Genomic DNA, 20906 nt, shown 5'->3' on the forward strand with positions numbered 1-20906 from the left:
GACACACACTGTGTTTTTGCACAGACACACACACACACACACACACACATGCAGCACATACACTGTGGCGTCTGCTGCCATTAGGAAGAAGCTGTGCTGTCAATAGGGTTTTGTTTTAGATGGCCAAATGGAGGAATCAGACACAGCTATGCTGATGTTTGGGTAGCAGCTTTCCCGGAATAGTTGTTGCAGGAATGCTAAAGTGTAATATTACAAACAGAGCTCCAGATGCAAATTATGATTGTGGCTACAGTTTGAATGCTTTGTGTCTAAAATAGGAAAACATGAAAATACAAAATATATGATTAATGTGTCACAAAGACAAGAATGAATTTCTCCACCCCAGTGGCACACATTGTGTTTTGCTTGCCATTTGTTGCCAATGTTTCATACAGTACTCACAAAAAATTATTATTATTATTATTTTAGTTTATTTAAAAAAAAATTTCCCAGACGTTTACCAGGAGAGCAAAAAGGGCATGGATGGATATATTTATGTTGCATTAAAAAATGCAATGGTAAGGAATTTAAATTTTAATTAGGTCTTGTTATTGATCATGATCCACAGCCGATGAGAAATGCCAAACAAGAAGCATTTAATTGTTCCTGCACAAAACGAGAAAAGAATACCAAGGAAAGCATTTGGAGGCCGCAAAGTAGAAGAATCTTAGCTTTCAAAGGGTTGCAAAGCTGTAAGGTTTTGACAGTCATCACTGAGCCACGTGTTGCAGTGTGCAGGACCTCTCTCAAGAAAATATGTTGTTGGCGGTGCAGAGAGAGAAGACACTTCTTCTCCCAAGACAGATGGCTAAAGCTGGGCACCTTTAACCCGCAGCCTGACTCAGTAAGAGGTGCACACATCATGTAACACTGGATGCCATACTGTGCTTCTGGAAAGCAGAAGTTCATGTTTTACCAATGAGGCTCTGCGTTTCCCTCTCCCTCTCAACAGAACACACATTTTAGCAGTGTGGAGAGATGCTGGTCAATGAGGCAAACGTGTCAGACATTAAAGTGAAGATTAAACTGCTCAGATTGTGTTATTTTAGGAAAGTGAAGCAACTCTTATGGTTCGAGTTAGCCTGCAGTACATTGATGTCAGCCGAGGTCCTCTGAAGTTATATGTAAGCAGAAACAAAGAGCAAGGAACTCCACGCTTGGCATACAGTCTCCTGTCTGTGGGTCACTACAGCTCTCATTTATGGCAATTCTCCGCCTGCTTTGGACTCTTACTGTCACCTCTGGGTGAGTTCTTCAGCTAAATCCAATTTCCTCCAATCCCGTTGTTTTGGAAAAGTGTCTAAATTACAACTCAGGGGTGACAGGGACATATTTATTGTTTTGGAAAGGAGGAGTTAGTGAATCTGTTCCCATTTTTATCCAGCCGCCCTCTTCAGCCGTTACAGTTGCAGTTTATTGCAGGACATGGTGACCACTGGTGTCCTGCCTTGTAAAGTGTCAGCTCAGCTCCTTTGGGGATGCAAACTGTGCATGAATGGAGCTGCTCGCTGTTTGTATGGCACGAACAACACTGAAGCTTTTGGCTGATGTGCGATAGCAGACACACGGAAACTGCAGTGTATTACTGTAGTTCACTGACTGTCCCTCAGTATGTCATTAATTTGCCCAAATAGACACACACACACACACACACACACACACACACACACACACACACACACACACACACACACACACACACACACAGGATAACCCCATCCTTGCAGGTGGCAATAAAGGTTAAACTACACCATGAGTAGGTCCAGAAGCAATCAATCACCTGTAGCTGTGTGTGTCCGTACACATATTTCTAGACAATCTGCTATATGTGATGTGTTCTGAATTGTTGCTAAGAAACAAACATGCCAAAGGGCATGTAGGAGGAGACTGTGTGTTGTGACACACACATGCACACACACATACAAGCTGAAGTGACACGGGCTCAAGCAAGTAAATGCAAGTATGAATATCAGTGAAGGTTTACAATGAAATTTCTTGCTTTTTATTACAAGAAAAATTACATGAAAAAGTCCAAATTTTAAAATTGCATTTAGGTAAAAGGACATATGCAGAAGTATTCAAGTGTTAAAGTGTTAAAATGCTAATATAGTTTCATATACTGAGAACAAAACTCAAAAAAATATTTATGTCTGAATGCTGCTCTCTGATCTAATCTAGAGTTGCTCTTAGTGAGAAGCAGCAGGCTGTGGATGTTGCCCTTGCATCCTTTTTGCTTGCTTACTGTTGTTCGCAGTTATCTGCCGAATGACAGATCAGTGCACCCCGCCTTCTTGGAGTCGCTGGGTGGGCTGCTTGAGGGTGCTTAATCCAGTGACTTCAACAGTCACATGGGCAATGGAAGGGTGTGATTGGGAGGAATGGCCTGCCTGATCTGAACCCGAGTGGCTTTCTGTAAATGGACTTATGTGTAAACCACACTTTCTCCATAATGTACACCATGTTTGAACATAAAGACACCCTAGGTCACAGATTGATGATCAGTTGTGTAATTGTTGCATTGGATCTCTTTAATCCCTCTGACACATCTTCTGTTAAGGAAGCAGAGTCTGGGCACGAGGTCACTGAGGTAGGTAAGCAACTGTGTTGTTGCCACTACAACATATATATATACATATATATATATATGTGAACTCTCGGCATGTATTTTGCTCAGGTTTTAATAGTTTTCCTTCAGTCATCATTTTGTTTCCTATAATTGATTGGGAAAAATGCTGCTAATGCACTGGGCATGCTTACATCTGCATGCGCATACTCAGGGGAAACATTAAGCTCTGATGTTTCAAAGTTAATGTTGTCTAACAAAGTGGACAACGCGCCTGCCTCCCTCCTCCCACATTTTTCATCAAACTAAGCTCAGTGCAAAGGAAAGAGAGGCTCGGTTAATATTGTGCTAAAAATGAAACATGAATTCGTCTCGCTGCACTTGTTATTGTGGGAAATCAATAATGACACGACCCAATTCTGTCTCCTAAACAGGTTCAAACCAGATGTGACTCGAGGTTTTCGATTCTGATGGGAACAGATGGTCACAGAGCAAGACCACACACAAACACAGGCGTGAATGCAAACACACACGTTTGTTCAGATAGGAACCCAGGGTCCCATATTGCTCCATGCTGCTATTTGTCAACGGTGCACACAATAAAGGACAGATGCCTAATTGGTAAACATTCTGCTGCGAGTAAATCATCTCTATCATCGGCACAGACGCGGTGGAAAACAAAAACACATCAGGCGTCTCGCACGCTGATATTTTTGTGAAGGAGGTTGTCCGTGTTTCTGTTTTAAATTTCTCATATTTTCTGTCTGTAATACTGAGATATAATATCTGTGTGAGCGTTTCAACATTAACAAACTCGCCTCATTCCTCAGCGACTGAAAGAAGCTCTTTGTCTATTGTACTGCATGACAATATGTATTGTAAGAGACGGAATCAGATTTCTTCCCAAGCAGGTGTGTGTATGACTCTGTGTGTGTGTGTTAGCGTGTTTGTGCCAAGATATTACAGAGAGCGAGAGCTCGTTATGAACGAGTTTTCTTGCGACAGCGCAGGTGTGTATGAGAATGTCTCAGACTGAAATATGTGTGTGTGCAACTGTGTTTAGCCGCCGGCAGAGTCTGTTTCCCTCCTGTCCTAATCCACTCACTTACCTGAGTTTCTCCTGCGATAAGTCTGGAGTCCTTCCAACACACACACACACACACACACACACACACACACACACACACACACACACACACACACACACACACACACACACACACACACACACACATCTATATGAAAGTGCTAAAGCGGTTGTTTAAGTCCGGCCGCATACCCATTAGACGAAGCAACATTTTGCACATCTGTGTGTGTTTATGCGTTGTAAGGTAACGGTATTCACACTGTGCGAAGCTGTGGGTGGGTGCGGCGAAGTCCATAAATCTTTTAAGTCTAAACAACAAAACAGTCATAAATAATGCAAGATTGTGTGCAACCATGAGAGTAAAAACAGAACCAAAATAACTTCCACAAGTATTCTCTCTTAATTTAATGGAGATTTTAATGCCAGATTTTTATCAGTGAGCATGTTCTGGGATCTTAACTTGATCTTGATCTAATCTTATATACTGCTAAATGCTCATGCTAAAATCATCGTATTTTTTGCTTTTGTTCAGGGGACGAGCCAGGTGATGCACCCAGCGGTCGTAGTCCAGTAGGAAAGGACAGGACCCCACCTCGTCGTCGCCCAGTCCTTCCTCATCTCCTCTCACCTACGCAGGTAAGTAAAAAGAACTCAGAACAATAAGTAAACATGACAGGTTAGCAGACATGGCAATAATTGTCTGCCCATTTCAAAGACAAAGAAAGGGGCGGGAATGCTTCGAACAGGTTATGTGACTGAGAATGTATCAGCCAAACAGAAGTGAAACAAATCCCGTACATCAACACTCATACAAGTGCAGACAGACTCGAGAGTTATTTGGAACGATCTTTTTTTTGACAACCGTATCGATTTTTGCCGACTTTCATGGAGCATTAGGGACGGATCTGTAGTTGTGCATCAGTATCGACGATTCTGAGGCCTGAAATCCTCTGACCGTTTTCCAATACTTTTTGGGTTATTTCACACCCCCCCACACACCTCCTTCAAACCACTGCAATGAGCTCCTCTGATTAATTACTGAGAAGCAAACGCAGAGTGATCGATCAGCCCGTCACATGCAGAGCTCTGTCAGAGAGAGCCTGATGCAACTTGATATCAATGTTGTTCCTGGATGATGGTCTTCTCATTGAATAGTGTCTGCTGTGTGATGTAACACCACCGCTTGCTCTCCCTGAAGTTCAATAAACATACAGATGGAATCGTAGATTTAGTTTTTGTTTCTATTTTTTTAGTTGAGCAACTACAGCAAACCTAGTTTTATTTCTAAAGATGTACACATACTTACAAATGTAAGTACAGCGAAAAGTCTTGAGTCGCCCCTCGTTTCTTTATATAGTGGTCCCTCGTTTATCGCGGGAGTTACGTTCTAAAAATAACCCGCGACAGGTGAAATCTGCGAAGTAGCTAACTTTATGTTTTACAATTATTATAGATGTTTTAAGGCTGTAAAACCCCTGACTACACACTTTATACAGTTTCCTGGGACAGGCATGAACATTGTCACACTTTTCTCTTTTGTTTAAACACTCAAAGTTCAAACCTTCATAGAATAATAAGTCCGGTATTATAGAATGAAACCGAAGGCACCAGCAAAATACAGTACAGCACTTCAAAGTCACACTGCTAGCGATCGAAGATTCATGTAAATTTGACAAGCTGAACTCATTCTATACTGTACAGGAGACATGACACGAGATTGATTGACAATGGTCTACAGCCAATCAGGACGCAGAACACAATGCACTGTTAAAAAAAAAAATCAGCGAAGCATTGAGGCTGCGAAAGGTGAACCACGTTATAGCCACTGTATTCCGCTAGATAGTCTTTTTCTCTCATTTCGTAAGGACATAATATATAATTTCCACAGGAAAAAGCTTTGAAGGTGTTTTTATTTGTATCTGTTTTCATATATATCATATATATATATATGTGTGTGTGTGTGTGTGTGTGTGTGTGTGTGTGTGTGTGTGTGTGTGTGTGTATACACTATTTCCTTGTTAACTCTATTTTCTGTAATGTTGTATCTTATTGCCTATCCTCCGTCAGGTGCCTGTTAAAGGCTCCGCCCACACGATGACTTTTGAGCCTTTGACCCTGCTCTCTCTGCTGCTCTTTCTGCTGTCACCATGGGAACCACGCTGATGAGGAGGAGAAAGATTTGGGGCTGTACAGTGACAGGAAGTGTTGAAAGACTGTATTTTTGTGTGTGTGCGTGTGACGCTGAGTACTTTCTGTAAGCACAGCTCAACCTAAATGATTGTTATGTTGTTCTGGGTCACCTAGCTGTTGGTTTAACACAGCTACAGGTGCGCAGTATGCATTTTTTTGTATTACCTGTACTTACCTCTACATGTGTTCATTTGTATTTAACTTTTATAGAATAGACCACACAGCACTACTGACTTTTTTTGAAGAGATATGTAAATACAAATATATATATTATATATATTTATATAAAGAATTTCTAAAGATAACAAAGGATTGACTGTAAATTGAGGTTATTCTAGATCAGAGCAGGACATTAAGGGATGTTTGGTTTAGTATTATCTTTAAAAGATGTACAGTATCTTCCACAGACACTAAGACCTGTAGCAAGTATAGCTCATGCTGAGGACCTCCCTCGTTATTGAAGCAGTGTGGTTGGAGGGAACGAAAACTTGTGAAGCCTCATTAATGAAGAAGATACAGGCTGTAAAAGTCCATCTAGGCACTTTCTTAAAAAAGCAAAACAACCAGCTATGTGTTACTTCAGACTATTAACAGATGGTCTTGCAGTTTAGTGAAGATGTTCACAGTTTGCTCAGTAATTGTGCAAACTGAAGCTAACTTATAGCCCTCAAACATACGTTTTTATTCATGCAAGCTGGGTGTGTATTTCTGCAGCAAAGCAGAATGCTCTTTTTTATTTCTCCATAAATGTTTTGGAAATATGCCCTCTGGTAATTTTCACTTGTCGACATAGGACACCTGTGTTTTCTTGGTGGTTGTGGAGAAATTTGTTATGTTTCCAAAACTGTAAAAGCACCGTACTAATGAATATAACAGATGTAAGTAAAACTTGAAATTCAATTATTCAACAGAAGGCTCTGTCAAAACATAAGAATATAAAAAAGCACCCAGGAAAAGAGACAACCATCTGCCTGAACAATAAATAATGCGATGTCTCATTTTCATATGCAAACATGAACTGTCATGTGCTTTCAAAGGCTGGCTTCTCTTACAATGTGTATTAATTGAATTTGCTTTCTCCTTCAGTGAGGTAACGCTTAAGACATTTAACAGTACTGTAGGCTTGTCTTTACTGTTAAAGCTTTTTCTAAATCTGATTTTTGTGATATCAGATTGTCTCCAGTGAGGGGAAATGATGGAATACAGAGATAATGATCAGGGCACAGCTGAGCCGAGATCCAAACGTGATTTAATTAATAATTCATATTACAATTATGACTGAAGATTGCCGAACCAGTCCGCATGCATTTTGTGGACTTTCCCTCTGAGTGTTATGTGGGTGGTGCTTCGGGAGTATGGGGTGTCTGGCCTGTTGCTACAAGCCATTCGATCCTTATACAACCACTGCAAGAACTTGGTCCCCATAGCCAGGAATGAGTCGAACTCGTTGCCGATGGTGTTGGACTCCACCAGGGCTGCCCTTTGTCACTGATTCAGTTCATAATTTTTATACAGACAGAATTTCTAGATGTAGCCAAATGGGCCATTTCAGAATCTTGCCTCCGCTTTTTGCAGATGATGTGGTTCTGTTTGCTTCATCAGCTGGTGGCCTCCTGCTTAAAATGAGAATAGTCCTCGGCTGTAAAAGGCTGAAGTGCCCACCCCATGTCACGAGCGAGAGGAGAGGGGAGCGAGAGATGTACAGACACACTGGTGCTGCAGTGATGCAGATGTTGTATCTGTCCGTGGTGGTGACGATAGAGCTGAGCGTCCCTACGTCCCTACCCTGACCTATGGTCTTGAACTTTGGGTAGTGACCAAAAGAACGAGATTGCGGATGATGGCCTGCCTCTCCCTTAGAGATAGGAGTTTGACCAGACGGGGCTCAGGGTAGAGCACCTCCTGCTCAAATGATGATCCACATGATCCACATCGAAAGGAGCCAGTTGAGGCTGTTTGGGCATCGGAGAAGAATACCTCCTGGGTGAGGTTTTCCAGGCATGTCCCACTGGAAGGAGGCCCCACGACAGACCCAGAACACGGTGGGGAGATTAAATCTCTTGGCTGGCCTGGGAACACGTTCGTGTTCCCTCACACAAGCTGGAGGAGGTGGCTGGGGAGAGGGAAGTCTGGGCTTCTCTGCTTAGGCTGCTGACCCTGTGACCCACCCCGGATAAGCAGAAGAGAATGGATGGATATTGCAATTATAAAATCCTTTTGGCTCTCTGTTGAATCTCAAATATGCACCCAACAGCTGGATAGCCAACTGGGAGACTGATTAAAGATATTCAATAGGGTGCAAATGAATCATTTAACTGACTTCTAATCTATTTATGCGGATGGTTGGCCTTGTTTGTCTCGGTTATATCACTCTGTGCTGGTTACATTAACTGCCTCAGAAATATACCCTCATAAAAACCTCTTTTCTTGAGGTTTCACCTCACAGAGAGCGAATGATTGAGGGTAGTATTTGTCTTTTACTAAGTACAGTGAAATTTTTTAAAAATGTGTCTGCTTTCATGGTCCGAGTCTTTTTATTTATGAGGCAGAGACAGATGATTGACAGTTTAAGAAATACCATTATGAGCTTAAGTGTGTGAAATATCTGGGCAGTGAGCCCAAAACCTATGTTAGACAGCAGGATGCTTTTACAACATAACCTTCAAACAAATGTGCTATCATTTGATTACTGTTTAAACGCTATACCTAAATGGGATGAGTTTTTGGATTCAGTCCAAACTCTACCATCTTTCACAGCTCCTTCTGGGCCTGCAACACACTGACTGATATACACGAGCACAGGACTTTTTTGGTTTTTCTGAAGCCTACCTTTGGCCAATCACATGCTTTGAAGGAGATTTAAAATTTTATAAAATGTCATATATTGTTTAGGTTGTTAAATTGTTATTTTTTTCTCATAATAAGAACTCAGTTTTATTAATGGTTATTCTGTCGAGATAATCTATCGAGATAATCGGAAGAACTAAATTATTTAGGAACTGCAGATCAAACAGATTAAACTTAGTGTTCTCAACTTTGTGGTCTCTCACCTGCTATAAAGTTGAGATGAGAAATTGACATTGAGAAACCAATAGCGAAAAAATGATGTCGTTATGAATCTGTGCGTGATTTTGAGTATAACACTTTGGGGCATCAAAGTGCTAAGTAGCATGTCGAAGCATACTGGTGTACAGGGAATAAACTTTGTCATCGTTGGATAAAAGTCATTATGTTTTCTTGATCAAAGTTTAACAGCTCTCTTAGTTTAGGAATCCTAATTTTTGTTGTTATTTAGCAGGATGCAGAGGACCCAGAATACAATAAAAACAACCTGTTAGCTACAGCCATGTAGCTCAAACCACTGAGCTAATGTTAATGTTAATGCGCTAATGCTAACATCAGTGACTGATGTGAAACTCACCACTGTAATATACTGTGTCCTGCTACTGTTGTGTCATTAATCACCATCAGTTGGATATTTTTAATAATAAACTGTGTTTTTAAATATGTAGTGTACTTTTTGATATATCTAAAAAGGTTTTTTTTAATTAAGGTTAGAAGATCTGAATAAAATCTACAAACAGAACTGAAACTGAAGTCTAAAAAAAAGAACAAAATCTGCATCTTAAACCAGCCAGCATAGCCGCACTGTTGCACGAATTATCCCATTAAGGAGGAGTCACCCTCTCATTAATGTGACATTAATGCTTCTAGTGTGGCTGTAATCGTCAGGTTAACTTCAACTTCACACCTCTATAGAGGAGAAATTACAGATGAGTGATTTGAAGCTATCAAGAGAAAAACACTTTTATCATTTTATATGTTTGGTTTTGATTATTTCTTTGATTATTTCCACTTTGCTAACTCCGATGTGGGGCAGCTTGCCAGACAACCTAATCACCAACATATTCTTCCACACATGGTGCTTTGTTTACACAAGCCTGACGGTAACTCTACTTTTACTGTCTTCTGAAGAAATCAGACAGCAAAAATACAACTATAGAGTACACTGGAGTCCATTACATTGACATGAGTCATTGCAGCAGTGTAACCAAAATGTAGATGGTGTTTCAACTCCCCAAAATTAACTAAAAAGAGACCAGCCAGACTGAGCACTACACTCTACAGTAAGACATGTGATGCATCTCTGCCACTGCCATCTCACTCATTGGGTTCTGACCAGTTCCTGTATAAAATATCAGGCCTATTGATGTTCAGTGAAAGAAATGATACCTCATGATTGAGAAGCTCAGACTAGCTTAATGTTTAGCAACTGTCCTGAAACTAAATTAAGCTTTTGTTTTATGTATAGATTCTTAATAGATAAAGACATGCAGCAGTGAGGAGGAGAGACTTTGAGCCAAATGTCTCTTCTGCCGTGCCCATTTCAAGACAAACTGAGTAATTAACCGAGTATAAACTCTTCATATAGTTCCACTGCATTAAGAGACTTAGTAGGCCCTGAGCAGTATGGCAGCTGAATTTATATCATTCCAATGAATAGCAGGAATGAACAGGCATCTGCATATATGCATTCACTGTACATGTTATTAGCTATACCTGTTCAATACTCATAACCAAAATATCTAATGGGCCAATCACTTGGCGATGATCCATTACATTCATTCATGTAGACATGGTCAAGACAACCAACTGGAGTTCAAACAGAGCATCAGAAGAAAAGAAAGGTGATTTATGAGACTTTGAATGTGGCGTGGTTGTTGGCAAGACAGGCTGGTGTTCTGAATGCACAGAAAAAGAGAAAAGGATGATGGTCAGACCACTTCAAGTCAAATATGCACTCATTACAGCCAAGGTATGCAGAAGAGCATCTTTCAATGCACCTCACATTAAACCTTGAAGCAGATGAGCTACAGCAGTCACAAAGCTCAAATCATCTCAAACTGGTTTGTTGAACATAAAAATGAGCTCAGTGTACTCGAATGGCCTTCACACTCACCAGATCTCAAGCCAACAGAGCACCTTAGGATATTTACACCATGGATGTGCAGCCAACAAATCTGCAGCAATTTTGTGACGTTCTCATCACATTATGGATCTCTTGGGAATGTTTCCAGGACCTTGTGGAACCTTGCACTGTGTCTGTGCCACAAATAATTAAGGAAATTGAGAAGGCAAAAGGTGTACCTGGTACTAGCAAGGTGTACCTAATAAAATGACCGGTGACTGTATGTCTCTGCTCACATGTTATACAAATGCCATTACAACAAGTAAACCATATCAATATAACCAGAGAAACCCCTGAAAGGGCCAGAACGCTAATGGTCTGTGCAATGAAATGTAATGTGTAATGTGATGCTCGCAAGTGCTAGCTTTGAGCATACATAGCAATTAGAGCATGAGTATGTGGAGACACAAACCATTTGATGTTGTTGTCTAGTCCATCTCCGAAATATGCACATACTAAAGGAGAGACAAAGCTTCACACAAATAAACAAACTGATTCCTTCCAGGTGTAATTCCTGAGCTCACTTTTGGTCAAATTTAAGAACAACTACAGCATCATGGGTAAGCTCATTTGCACGATCCATATAAATGCTCTAAATGTAGTTTTGTACAAGTGTTTCCATCTATTAATACAAATTATGCATAGTCTTGTAAAGTCACAGTGTGACACTTAAAGCGAGATTAGCTGTTTTTGGGTTACTCTCATCATGAAAAAGAAAACTCCTCAAGTTTAGTGAGTGATGGCTCCACAAATGAAATGAAAACTGAGCAATCTTGGCTTCAATGAGTAACTTGGATGAAGTTTAAAATGCAATAAGTGTCCTTATCCCCATCGCCAGACTGGAGTGAGATTTGAAAACCTCAGCCCAATCAAAACTGTAAATTAGAGAGCAAACAGGAGCCTTACAACAATGAGTCATTAGCCACTGTTATTGAACCTGTTATAAAAAAAAATCAACTCTAAACTCTAGGCTAGCAAATTTGCTGCAACAGAAATGAAGCACAACAAATCTGCATCCTTTTAGTCATCATCATCAATCTTCACTGAATGTGCCACACTCCACAACCTTTGAAAAATTGCTGCAGACTGAATTTTAATAACAGATACAGGGATCTCTAGAGTGGAAAGTGTTAACTTTTATTAATGACATTGGAAACACTTTTAATTAAAAAATAATATCACGGAAAAAACCAATAACAAAACTGTGGCATAGACCTGACCTTTATATGCAAATTCACCAAAACTGAATCTCCGCTAGAACAGTAGATAAAGTTCTGTAGGTTTACATTTTACCTCATAATAAATATTTTTACTTCTTTTTAGCATTGGATTTTACTTTTGGATCATCCACTACATCTAGGTCACTAAAAATAGATTTAAACATACAGGACACTGAAGCTGTGAAAGCTTTATTTATGTATATGTTATATGGGAACGTGGCTGCAGGTCTTTGGCCTCTGGCCCTGTGGAAGATTACTGTGATTGGATTGGCATGGTCACAAAGTTGGCACAGATTACTTGGCTGGCACAGGATCCTGCCGAGGCATGTTGGGAAATAAAGACATCGCTGAATGTGAATTGCCACCAAGAAGAAGAGGACAGGGGAGGGAGAGAAAGCACAAACGGGAGAGACTGGGAGGAGGAATGTCTGCCATCCCTCATCCTTATGCCGGCAGATCCAAGTTCCACCCATAATGTCTGTCATTCTCAAACTTTCTTTATTATTTCATTTATTTTTATTAATTATTGTTGATATTTCTCTTCTACTGCATTTATGGGACAGATCCCTGCTTTTGCCTGATGATGCCACGATCTGCTTTGACTAATTTCTCAGGGGAAAATGTCTTTCTTGTTTCTTTCAGCCAATAACCGCAAAAGGGCTAGAACAGCCTGCACAGCCCTGAGCTATAAGAACAGAGAGGAAAGCAGGAGGGAGATGGGGTTAACAGTAAAGTAGGTGAAAATGAAAAAAAAGGAACTGTATGAGGATTCAGGGCTGAGAGAAGCAGGGAGACAGAGCGTGTTGCAGGATGTTCTTTCGATGAGCTGATGAGGTTTCTTGCTGAATAATATCCTTCCTCTGTGCCGGCACTAATGAAATCAGAGCTGTGATTATTGTTGACCCTGTCCATGGGTTATGACTGAGGTTTGTTCTATTTAAAATCATATTTATTACCCTGTTAGTATGTGTAGCCTTTGAAACACACATCATATCAGCGAGCACTGATTGCAGACATGTTGATGTGCTCCGTGCGGTTTTAGAGCTTCGTTAGCTATAAAAATGGGACTCGAGGCAAAGCAACGCAATGGGATTTGTAATTGATTTAGAAAGTGCCACGACACAACTGCAAAGGTCAAACTGGTAAATGCTCGCCCTTTGCTGACATCCGCTGGATTTTATCGTATATCTGTCTGTTTGGAAATGAGCCCTTGAATTTACCCAAATCAATTTCCAGTGATGTGCGCTCATGCTTTTATATCCTGAAGAGCAACATTTTAGGGACTTAGTAAAAGGGGAACTTAGCGTCTGATCTGTGCGAATGAGAACATTGTTTCTGAAAATGTGTGGATTTAGAGCATCCGATTGCTGCCTAAATCCAAATAGCACTGGCGGGGCACTGCAATCTTAATTTAGTTTGAGTGTTTAGGAGCTGTTTAACCACAAAAGCTGATCATCTTCACAGTAGTTGGCAGCCTCCTTTTTCACAGTCTATAATGCCAACATCAGGGCAGCTCTAGTGAAGCAATTACGGATTAAGTGTCTTGCTGAAAGGCACTTTTAACTTCAGCTTCTGTGTGGAAGAAACACTAACTGTTACTGCAAACTGCAATGCCAGAAAGACATCAAGGCTTTCTATCAGTGCCGTAAGACCAAACCAGATTCAAGGCCCATATCATTCCCCTTTTTAACAAGTTAATATAAGTGTCTCATGCAATCAGACCCAGGACTGTTTTTACGTCTGTAGCTCTAATCACATATGAGCTGCTGCTGTCAAAGCAAACTTTTTTACGTGTGACAGAGAAGCGCACAAAAGTGAACAACACAAAGGAGGTTGTCTGGTTAGTTAGTCGCATGAAAAGCTGACCAGAAGAGGGGCATGGCTCACCTTGGAAGTTAATACATTTCGGAATCTATCCAGGATTATTTGGAAGTACTCTTTACCACTGTGAGCTAAAGATAGGGCACATATCACTGACCAGTTATGATCGAGATATCCTTCTGCACGCGTTTCACCTTTAGCAGAAGTATGCAGACTCAGATTACACTCAGCTGTTTTTAAATATAGCTGAAATCACGGCATATAAATTGGTTGTTTATTGGTTTCAAACACCCACTCTATATCTGACATCTGGCTATGTCCAACTATATAACAGATGGACATACATTCATAGTCAACATAGGACAGTGACCTCCTTGCAACCAAGAAAAAGACAAATGGTGGTTGTCAGATGATTGCTCTGATTTTTTTTTTATCATGCAGCGACCGATTTAAAGTAGTTGCCAGAACCAACGGGTCACCCCGAGGTTGAAGGTGAAGCACCCTGAACCTCTGGACAACTAATGGCAGTCATAGAACAAGTGCAAAGGTCACTTGGTGGGAGACATCCTGTCTCCAAACTACTGTGGTCTGACTTTGACTGATTGCAGTCACTCTAAAACTGATAGGAGAAAGTTTGCAAATACTTGCTGTCTAATAATAGTTATAAACAGAGACTGTTTGCCAGCATGTTACAATCAATCATCCTACCCAGTAGAGTCCATGCAGACCTCAGAGAGATGTTTGAATTTTTTTATTCCATTTTCAATTGTTTTGTCAGTCATTTTGTTCCTATTGATGTCAGAACTTTGTTTTCTATTTCTGCTTTGATTAGTGCTTTTTAAAAATGCAAATGTTTTGAGGTCCCAGTGGAACCTAGTCAAAAACACTCAATTCCACCTATGGAGTTTTAATAAACTGAAATCAGTTTGGGTAGTAATTTAAAGCCTTTAACAGAGGTAGGGGTACTCTGTCAATAATTTTTAAAGAAGACTCAGATTGAACTTCCCACACTGGAAGCCATCAACAGCAGACGTTGCTCGGCATACTTGAGATATCTGGGACATGCTCGGGGTCATGCCACACATGGAAAGGAGTCAGCAGTGAAAACATCACCTGTGGATGTGACTGTCCAACAGTAACATCAGAAAATCTACTCAACAAAGTTTGCTCCTGAATCACAAGAAGGCTACAACTGTTTGCTGTGCCACCAAGCCTTCATCATAGCATCAGGCAAACTGTGTGCTAAAACTGCCTGTAGTGTGTGTTAGCTCGACCTCCACAACCATAGGGAAGGCTTGGTTTGCCAGCAATAAATGAGATTCAATCCTGGCGAGTGCTCGACTTGGTTATGGCTGCTTTTTGTTGCTTTATGGACAGAATTTCTAGGTACAGCCGAGGGTGGAGGGTTTTGGGAGTCGGTGGTCCAGCTTGCAACATGGTGGTTTGAGTGTGAAGCGTTTGGAATGAGAATGAGCACCTTTAAATCGGATGCCGTTGTTGTTAGCTATTAAAATCACTGCATGAAAGGCTATTATTTGAGGGCCCAATGCTTCCACCTTTTTCCAATATTGAAGACCGCATTGAAAAACGGTTATTTTATGTAGCAGAACACAAAAAGATGCTCCTCTGCGACTGCCTAACAGTTTTAGCTCATGTTATTGTGTGACACTGCTGCTTTAACTAATGTCTTAACTCACTCATGTGTTAAAGTGGCAGTAGGGGGTCACTAGAGTCATTAGGGTTCACCATCAGGGTGGAAATCACTGCTTATCAGTCCGAAGATTCACAGATTAATTTGTTTCTGCATGTGTGGTTAGTAGCAGCAGTGCTTTTTTCAGAAAGACTCGTTCCTACATGCAGTTAGGATGCCTTCAATGGTAACTTCAGAGTGTTTTCAGGTTGAAGCAGGCTCGAATTCAGCTGGATGCCAGCCAATCATTCACTTCCACTGCATAATTCCAATGCCTATTCGCTAAGGCTGAGAGAGCTTATCTTGAGTGACAGATTAGCTTGGACTGTCTGGGACAGACAAGACATTCAAGTTTCATCATCTTTGTGATTTATGGTCCGTTTTTGTTTGCATACAGTGTAGCGTACGCACTCTTTCTGACAGACACTTTCTGGCAGGCTTTCGTAAATGTCACTGCATCGAGCTACCTAGGTAAACCCCCTTGCACCAGTGTGTTGCTTCGTTCAGCAGAATCAAACCCAAATCAGACCTCACCTGCGTTTCTTGTCTCTCACTAGCTCGGTGCCTCACATCACCAAGACAGATTGGCGTGTGTCAAGAGAGTCACTACCTAAAAACCTCTTGAGAGTGAAATATGTGTAGTTTTGACTTACAGACTTGAAAGGAGAGAGAGCAGAGCAGCATATACTTCAAGAAGCCGTATACAGGTCACAGCAAGCTAACCTGCTTTGTCTTTTAGAATTTTTCCCCCTGACATCCTCATACTCTGAAGCCTTACTGGCATGCACATAAAAAAATAACCAAGCTTTTACGATGTATCCGCACAAACTATTAGGCTTTGCATTTGAGGCTGCGAAGAGCTAGGAGGAAATGGTTGTGAAGAGGGGATAGATTGGAACGTATTAAAGTATTAAAACTTTCTTCTCGTGAATGCGTGGGCAGATATGAGAGGGCAGGAAGTTCACAGGAAGAGAAAAAAAAGGGAGTGAAGCAGAGTTTAGATGAGATCAAGAGCAGAACTAAGCACATGAAACCAGTTCAATCCTGTGGTTAATTCAGCTGTGTGTATCTGACCTGGCTTGACTAGCCTGTTGTGGCGCCTCAGGAAAAATAACTCAGACATGCAAAACTGAGTTTAAAAGGAAGGTTCAGGACATGTCTCATTTATTTATGCTACATAAACTGTGATTGAAATGTGCAAACAGATGGGCAGGGACACAATCCGACAACATTTTGACATCACCGCTTTGTGGCCTTAGCCGACACTGAAATCCCGCACTAGTGCCACTTGCCAGAAGGAAAGTCGAGATGCGCTTGGTCCTACAAACAACATCCACATTGTTGCAGGGAATTAAAACCCTCAAAAATGTGTTTGATGGCAGTTCAAACCTTTTTCCTGTTTTTGAAGTTTTAATCTGACATTTGGTGTATGTTGAATGTATTGAAAACAGCGTTCTCATATGAAGACTGGCTGCACCGACTCTTCCCTGAAATGGGAATGTCTCATTCATATTCTAGGCATGGAATACAGGTATGTGGCACGGGCTTTGGGTTAATCAGTGTCTTTCTCCTGAGGGCTAAGATGCCTGGTATGTCTTTTAATCCTAACAGTATTTAGCCTGCCAAGGCAATAAGTCATTGGCTGGATTAACACTTGCCCTGGTGTAGAACTGAGCACGTGTGTGTGCGTGTTGGCTTAGGTGAAAGTCTAGCTTAACTATTTCTTTTAAATTAGGTGCTTAAAAGCGTTGGCATTAGTGTCCAGTTATAACTGCTGCCACTGTTCTCTGCTATATTTCAGAAACTGGCTGCAGGGATTGAGTGCGGCTGTTGAGAGATGATGTGGCTCTTGGCTGAAGTTCCCTTTTATCCTACAGGTGCTGATGGAACTGAGGTCAGGGCTTAATGGAGGCCAGTCAAGTTCAAAACAAGAAATCTCTTCATGGATCTAGTTTGTGCATAATAGTTTTGTCCTCCTGAAATTCTAACTGTTCCGGCAAAGTTGGAAGCACAATGTTGTCCAAAACTCGCTTTCCAAATGATGGGGTCCACGTACATCTACTCTACTCACATTCACACCTGTCACATGTAAATGTTTCAGAGTCAAGATCAATGTGATGAGATATGGCATGAGCTGGACACACACAGCACACAACTGTAGGGATGCTGATGTTCTTGAGGATTATATTGAGATGTTGTTTAAAAAAAACAGAATAAAATGATTTGTTAAAAAACCCGGAAACAGAAAATATATCAAGAAAAATAATCAACACAGCAACACATCTTGGAAAAAGTTGGGATAGGGCCATGTTTAACACTGTGTAGCATCCTCTCTTCTTTTAACAGCAGCCTGTAAATGTCTGGGAACCAAAGAGACCAGTTGCTGAAATTTTGGGAGTCCTGGTGCTTCTTTATAGTATTTTTGGTTTTATGATGCTCCAAATGTTTTCAGTTGGTGAAAAGTCTGGACTCTAGGTTGGCCAGTTCAGCACACTGACTCTTCTGCTTCTTCTTGTAGCCCTGCTGTTGTAATAGATGCAGCATGAGGTTTAGGGTTGTCTTGCTGAAATACGCAAGGCCTTCCCTGAAAAAGGCACCATACTTTATATACCTTTCAGCATTGATTGATGTGCAAGCTTTCTTAGGCACTAACGCATCCCCATACCATCAGATATTGTCACGGTCCGCCAGGCAGACCGTGGGGATGTGGGGAAAGGAGGACCCAAAACGCAGACTCTGCGATGCAAACAGTGCACTTTATTTACAGTGAAGGCTGTAAACACAATAACTCCCCGTCACTCCCTTGACTCCCGTGTGTGTGCTCCCCTCCGACGTCTGTGCTCGTGCTCCCCGCTGTCGTGTTTCCGCACACCCCGTGCGTGCTGCCTTTCCGGTCCACTTTTCCTCCTGCAGGAAAACCACAGAAACAGCCGTCAACACTGACCCCCGCGGCACACACGAACTGACTTAAACTCACACACACTAACTTGGGATGACAATGCAATGATCCCACGCCGGTGGGAGCTCCAACACTCTCCTAAGTAGCTCCCCCGACGAGCCCTGATCACCAACAGGTGTGTGGCAGGAACTTCAGGTGTGGCCAGTCCGCCTGCAGGGCCACACCCATCAGGCCTGCATGTGGCTGTTCTCCATCCTCCAGCCACACATGTATACACCCACACCCTGCCTCTACAAATAATGAGTGGAACACCGAACAACACAGCATAGTGCAGAAAAACACACATCCCCAAATAACAACAACAATACCAATAATAATAATACCAATAATAATACCAATAATAATAATAATAATAACAACAACAATAATAATAATAATAATAATAATAATAATAATAATAATCCATCCTGCTCACGGACCCCCGAGTCCTCCAGAGTGACAGATATGCAAGCTGTTGAGCACCAATAACAAGCCCGATGCTCCCTCTCCTCTTTGGTCCTAAAGGTGAGGCATGCATGTTTTGAATAAACAATTTCAATATTTTGATTCGCCTGACCACAGAACAGCTTTCCACTTTGCCTCAGTCCATTTTAAAAGAACTTTGACCAAAAGAAAAACTGTGGCCTTTCTGGATCTTGTTCACAGGTGGCCTCTTCTGTGCCCGATGGAGCTTGAACCTCTGCTTGTGGATGGCACTGCAAACTGTGTTCACTGACAGTGACACAATCATGTCTGTTTTGAATGCAGTGCAGACTGAGTGTATGAATGTCACAGGCATCCGATACTGACTTTCAACTTTGTCTTCTGCGCACAGAGATTTCTCCAGATTCTCTGCATCTTTTTTTGATATTATGTAGATGGTGAGATATTCAAAGTTGTTGCAATTTTATGTTGAGAAACATTATTCTGAAACTGTTCTTTCTGACCTGTGACCAGTTCATCTAATTTGTTGTGAAATGCTCCTCCCCCATCCCAACCTTTTTCAATCACGTCACTGCCATCAAATTCAAAATGAGCTAATATATCTTCATGAAATAATCTCTGTTTAAACATTTGATATGTTTTCAAATTTCTATTGTGAATAAAATATGGGTTTGTAAGATTTACAAATCATCTCGTTCTGTTTTTATTTACATTTTGTACTGCGTCCGGTCCTTATTTTGGGAACTGGAGTTGTAGTAGCACATGCTCTAAAAGTCTAATCTGTGTGGCATCACTCACATGGGACTCAACATTACATTGTGTGCCACGTCTACATTACCTTGTAGTTGCATATCTGGTGTGTCAGTCAAATTTCAGGCTTGCCACTGACCTTTTCCAGTCAGCTTGAGGACCTGGCACTGCTGATGCTGTTGCTGGGGAAGGATGTTGGATGAGAAGATTGGAGTGAGTCTGACAGCTCATTGGTCACATCCACCAGCCACACCAAACTGAGCCGGAGGAAGGCACTGAATCTCTACCAGCCACTGACCTCCCTACAGTGGCACATGAGACATTTGGGACTCCTCCATGAATCAGGGTTTTTTGCTGAAGGCTAATTTCTTCTGTGTACATAATATGTCTTCTTTCATGCATTTACTTGTAGAAAAAACTCTTGAAGGTTCACATATACTCTTGAATCTGACCTCACTATGTTTCTGTGGCAGCCGTTGGACTGATATTTGCCTGCTGCGGGCCAACTGAACACTGTGTCACTGAGGAATCATCCAAATCCCTTAAGCTTTGAAAGTCCCTGGCAGAGGTTTCTGCAGAATGTTGCACAATATCAGACTATCTTAAAAAACAAAAACAAAACCTTTCTGTTAATGTCACAGGTATGATTTTCCAGCTAAAATGTGTATTAACAATTTTATTTCCCTTAACATGTGCAAAGATTTAGCAGAACAGACACACAATCATTTGAAATCCAAGTGGTTTTGACATCAACACAATAAATTATACAATGAAATCAAATTACTCTCATTTAAGCAAATCATTAAAAAGTTTTACATTTTTTATTTTTTCCTCATCTCTATTTGTACTCTAATTTATGGCTGCAGATGAACTCCCACACTTGCATTTGATTTTACGCAAAGATCTTTTTTGTGAGTGTTGTCGTTGTATTTGCCATTTATCATTTTAGTCCTGGGTGGTGCAAATGAAATGAGGATAATAAAACCAATACTCTCTTTCCTCATGTAAACTGTTATTTTCTACTAATGGGAATAAATATTATTTTATTGCCAGCAGATGCCTGAGAAAATAGAAAGAAAAGTAGATTCTGAACCAGAAACATTCAAATTAACAAAACGTCTTGTAAGCCTAAAAACATAGAGACTATTATCAATTTTAATGACTCTTAATAGATTTACATTTTTATATTCCCAATAGCAGTTTTAGTCATTGTTACTAGTAAGTGCAGAACTAT

General features: G+C 41.0%; 1 protein-coding gene across 2 annotated transcripts in view; it reads left to right on the plus strand.

The window, feature by feature from the left end:
- gpc5b (glypican 5b) overlaps positions 1–9345 on the plus strand; it is a 59490-nt gene extending 50145 nt beyond the window's left edge. For both annotated transcript variants that reach the window (XM_063460193.1, XM_063460194.1), the window contains exons 10-11: positions 4183–4286; positions 5718–9345. In XM_063460193.1, coding sequence (XP_063316263.1) covers positions 4183–4286; positions 5718–5813 — 200 coding nt within the window. In that variant the 3' untranslated portion in view covers positions 5814–9345. The remainder of the gene's footprint in view (positions 1–4182; positions 4287–5717) is intronic.
- The last annotated feature ends 11561 nt before the right edge of the window (positions 9346–20906 follow it).

The sequence above is a fragment of the Pelmatolapia mariae genome, linkage group LG17 (genome assembly GCF_036321145.2).
Source record: "Pelmatolapia mariae isolate MD_Pm_ZW linkage group LG17, Pm_UMD_F_2, whole genome shotgun sequence".
Lineage (NCBI taxonomy): Eukaryota > Metazoa > Chordata > Actinopteri > Cichliformes > Cichlidae > Pelmatolapia > Pelmatolapia mariae.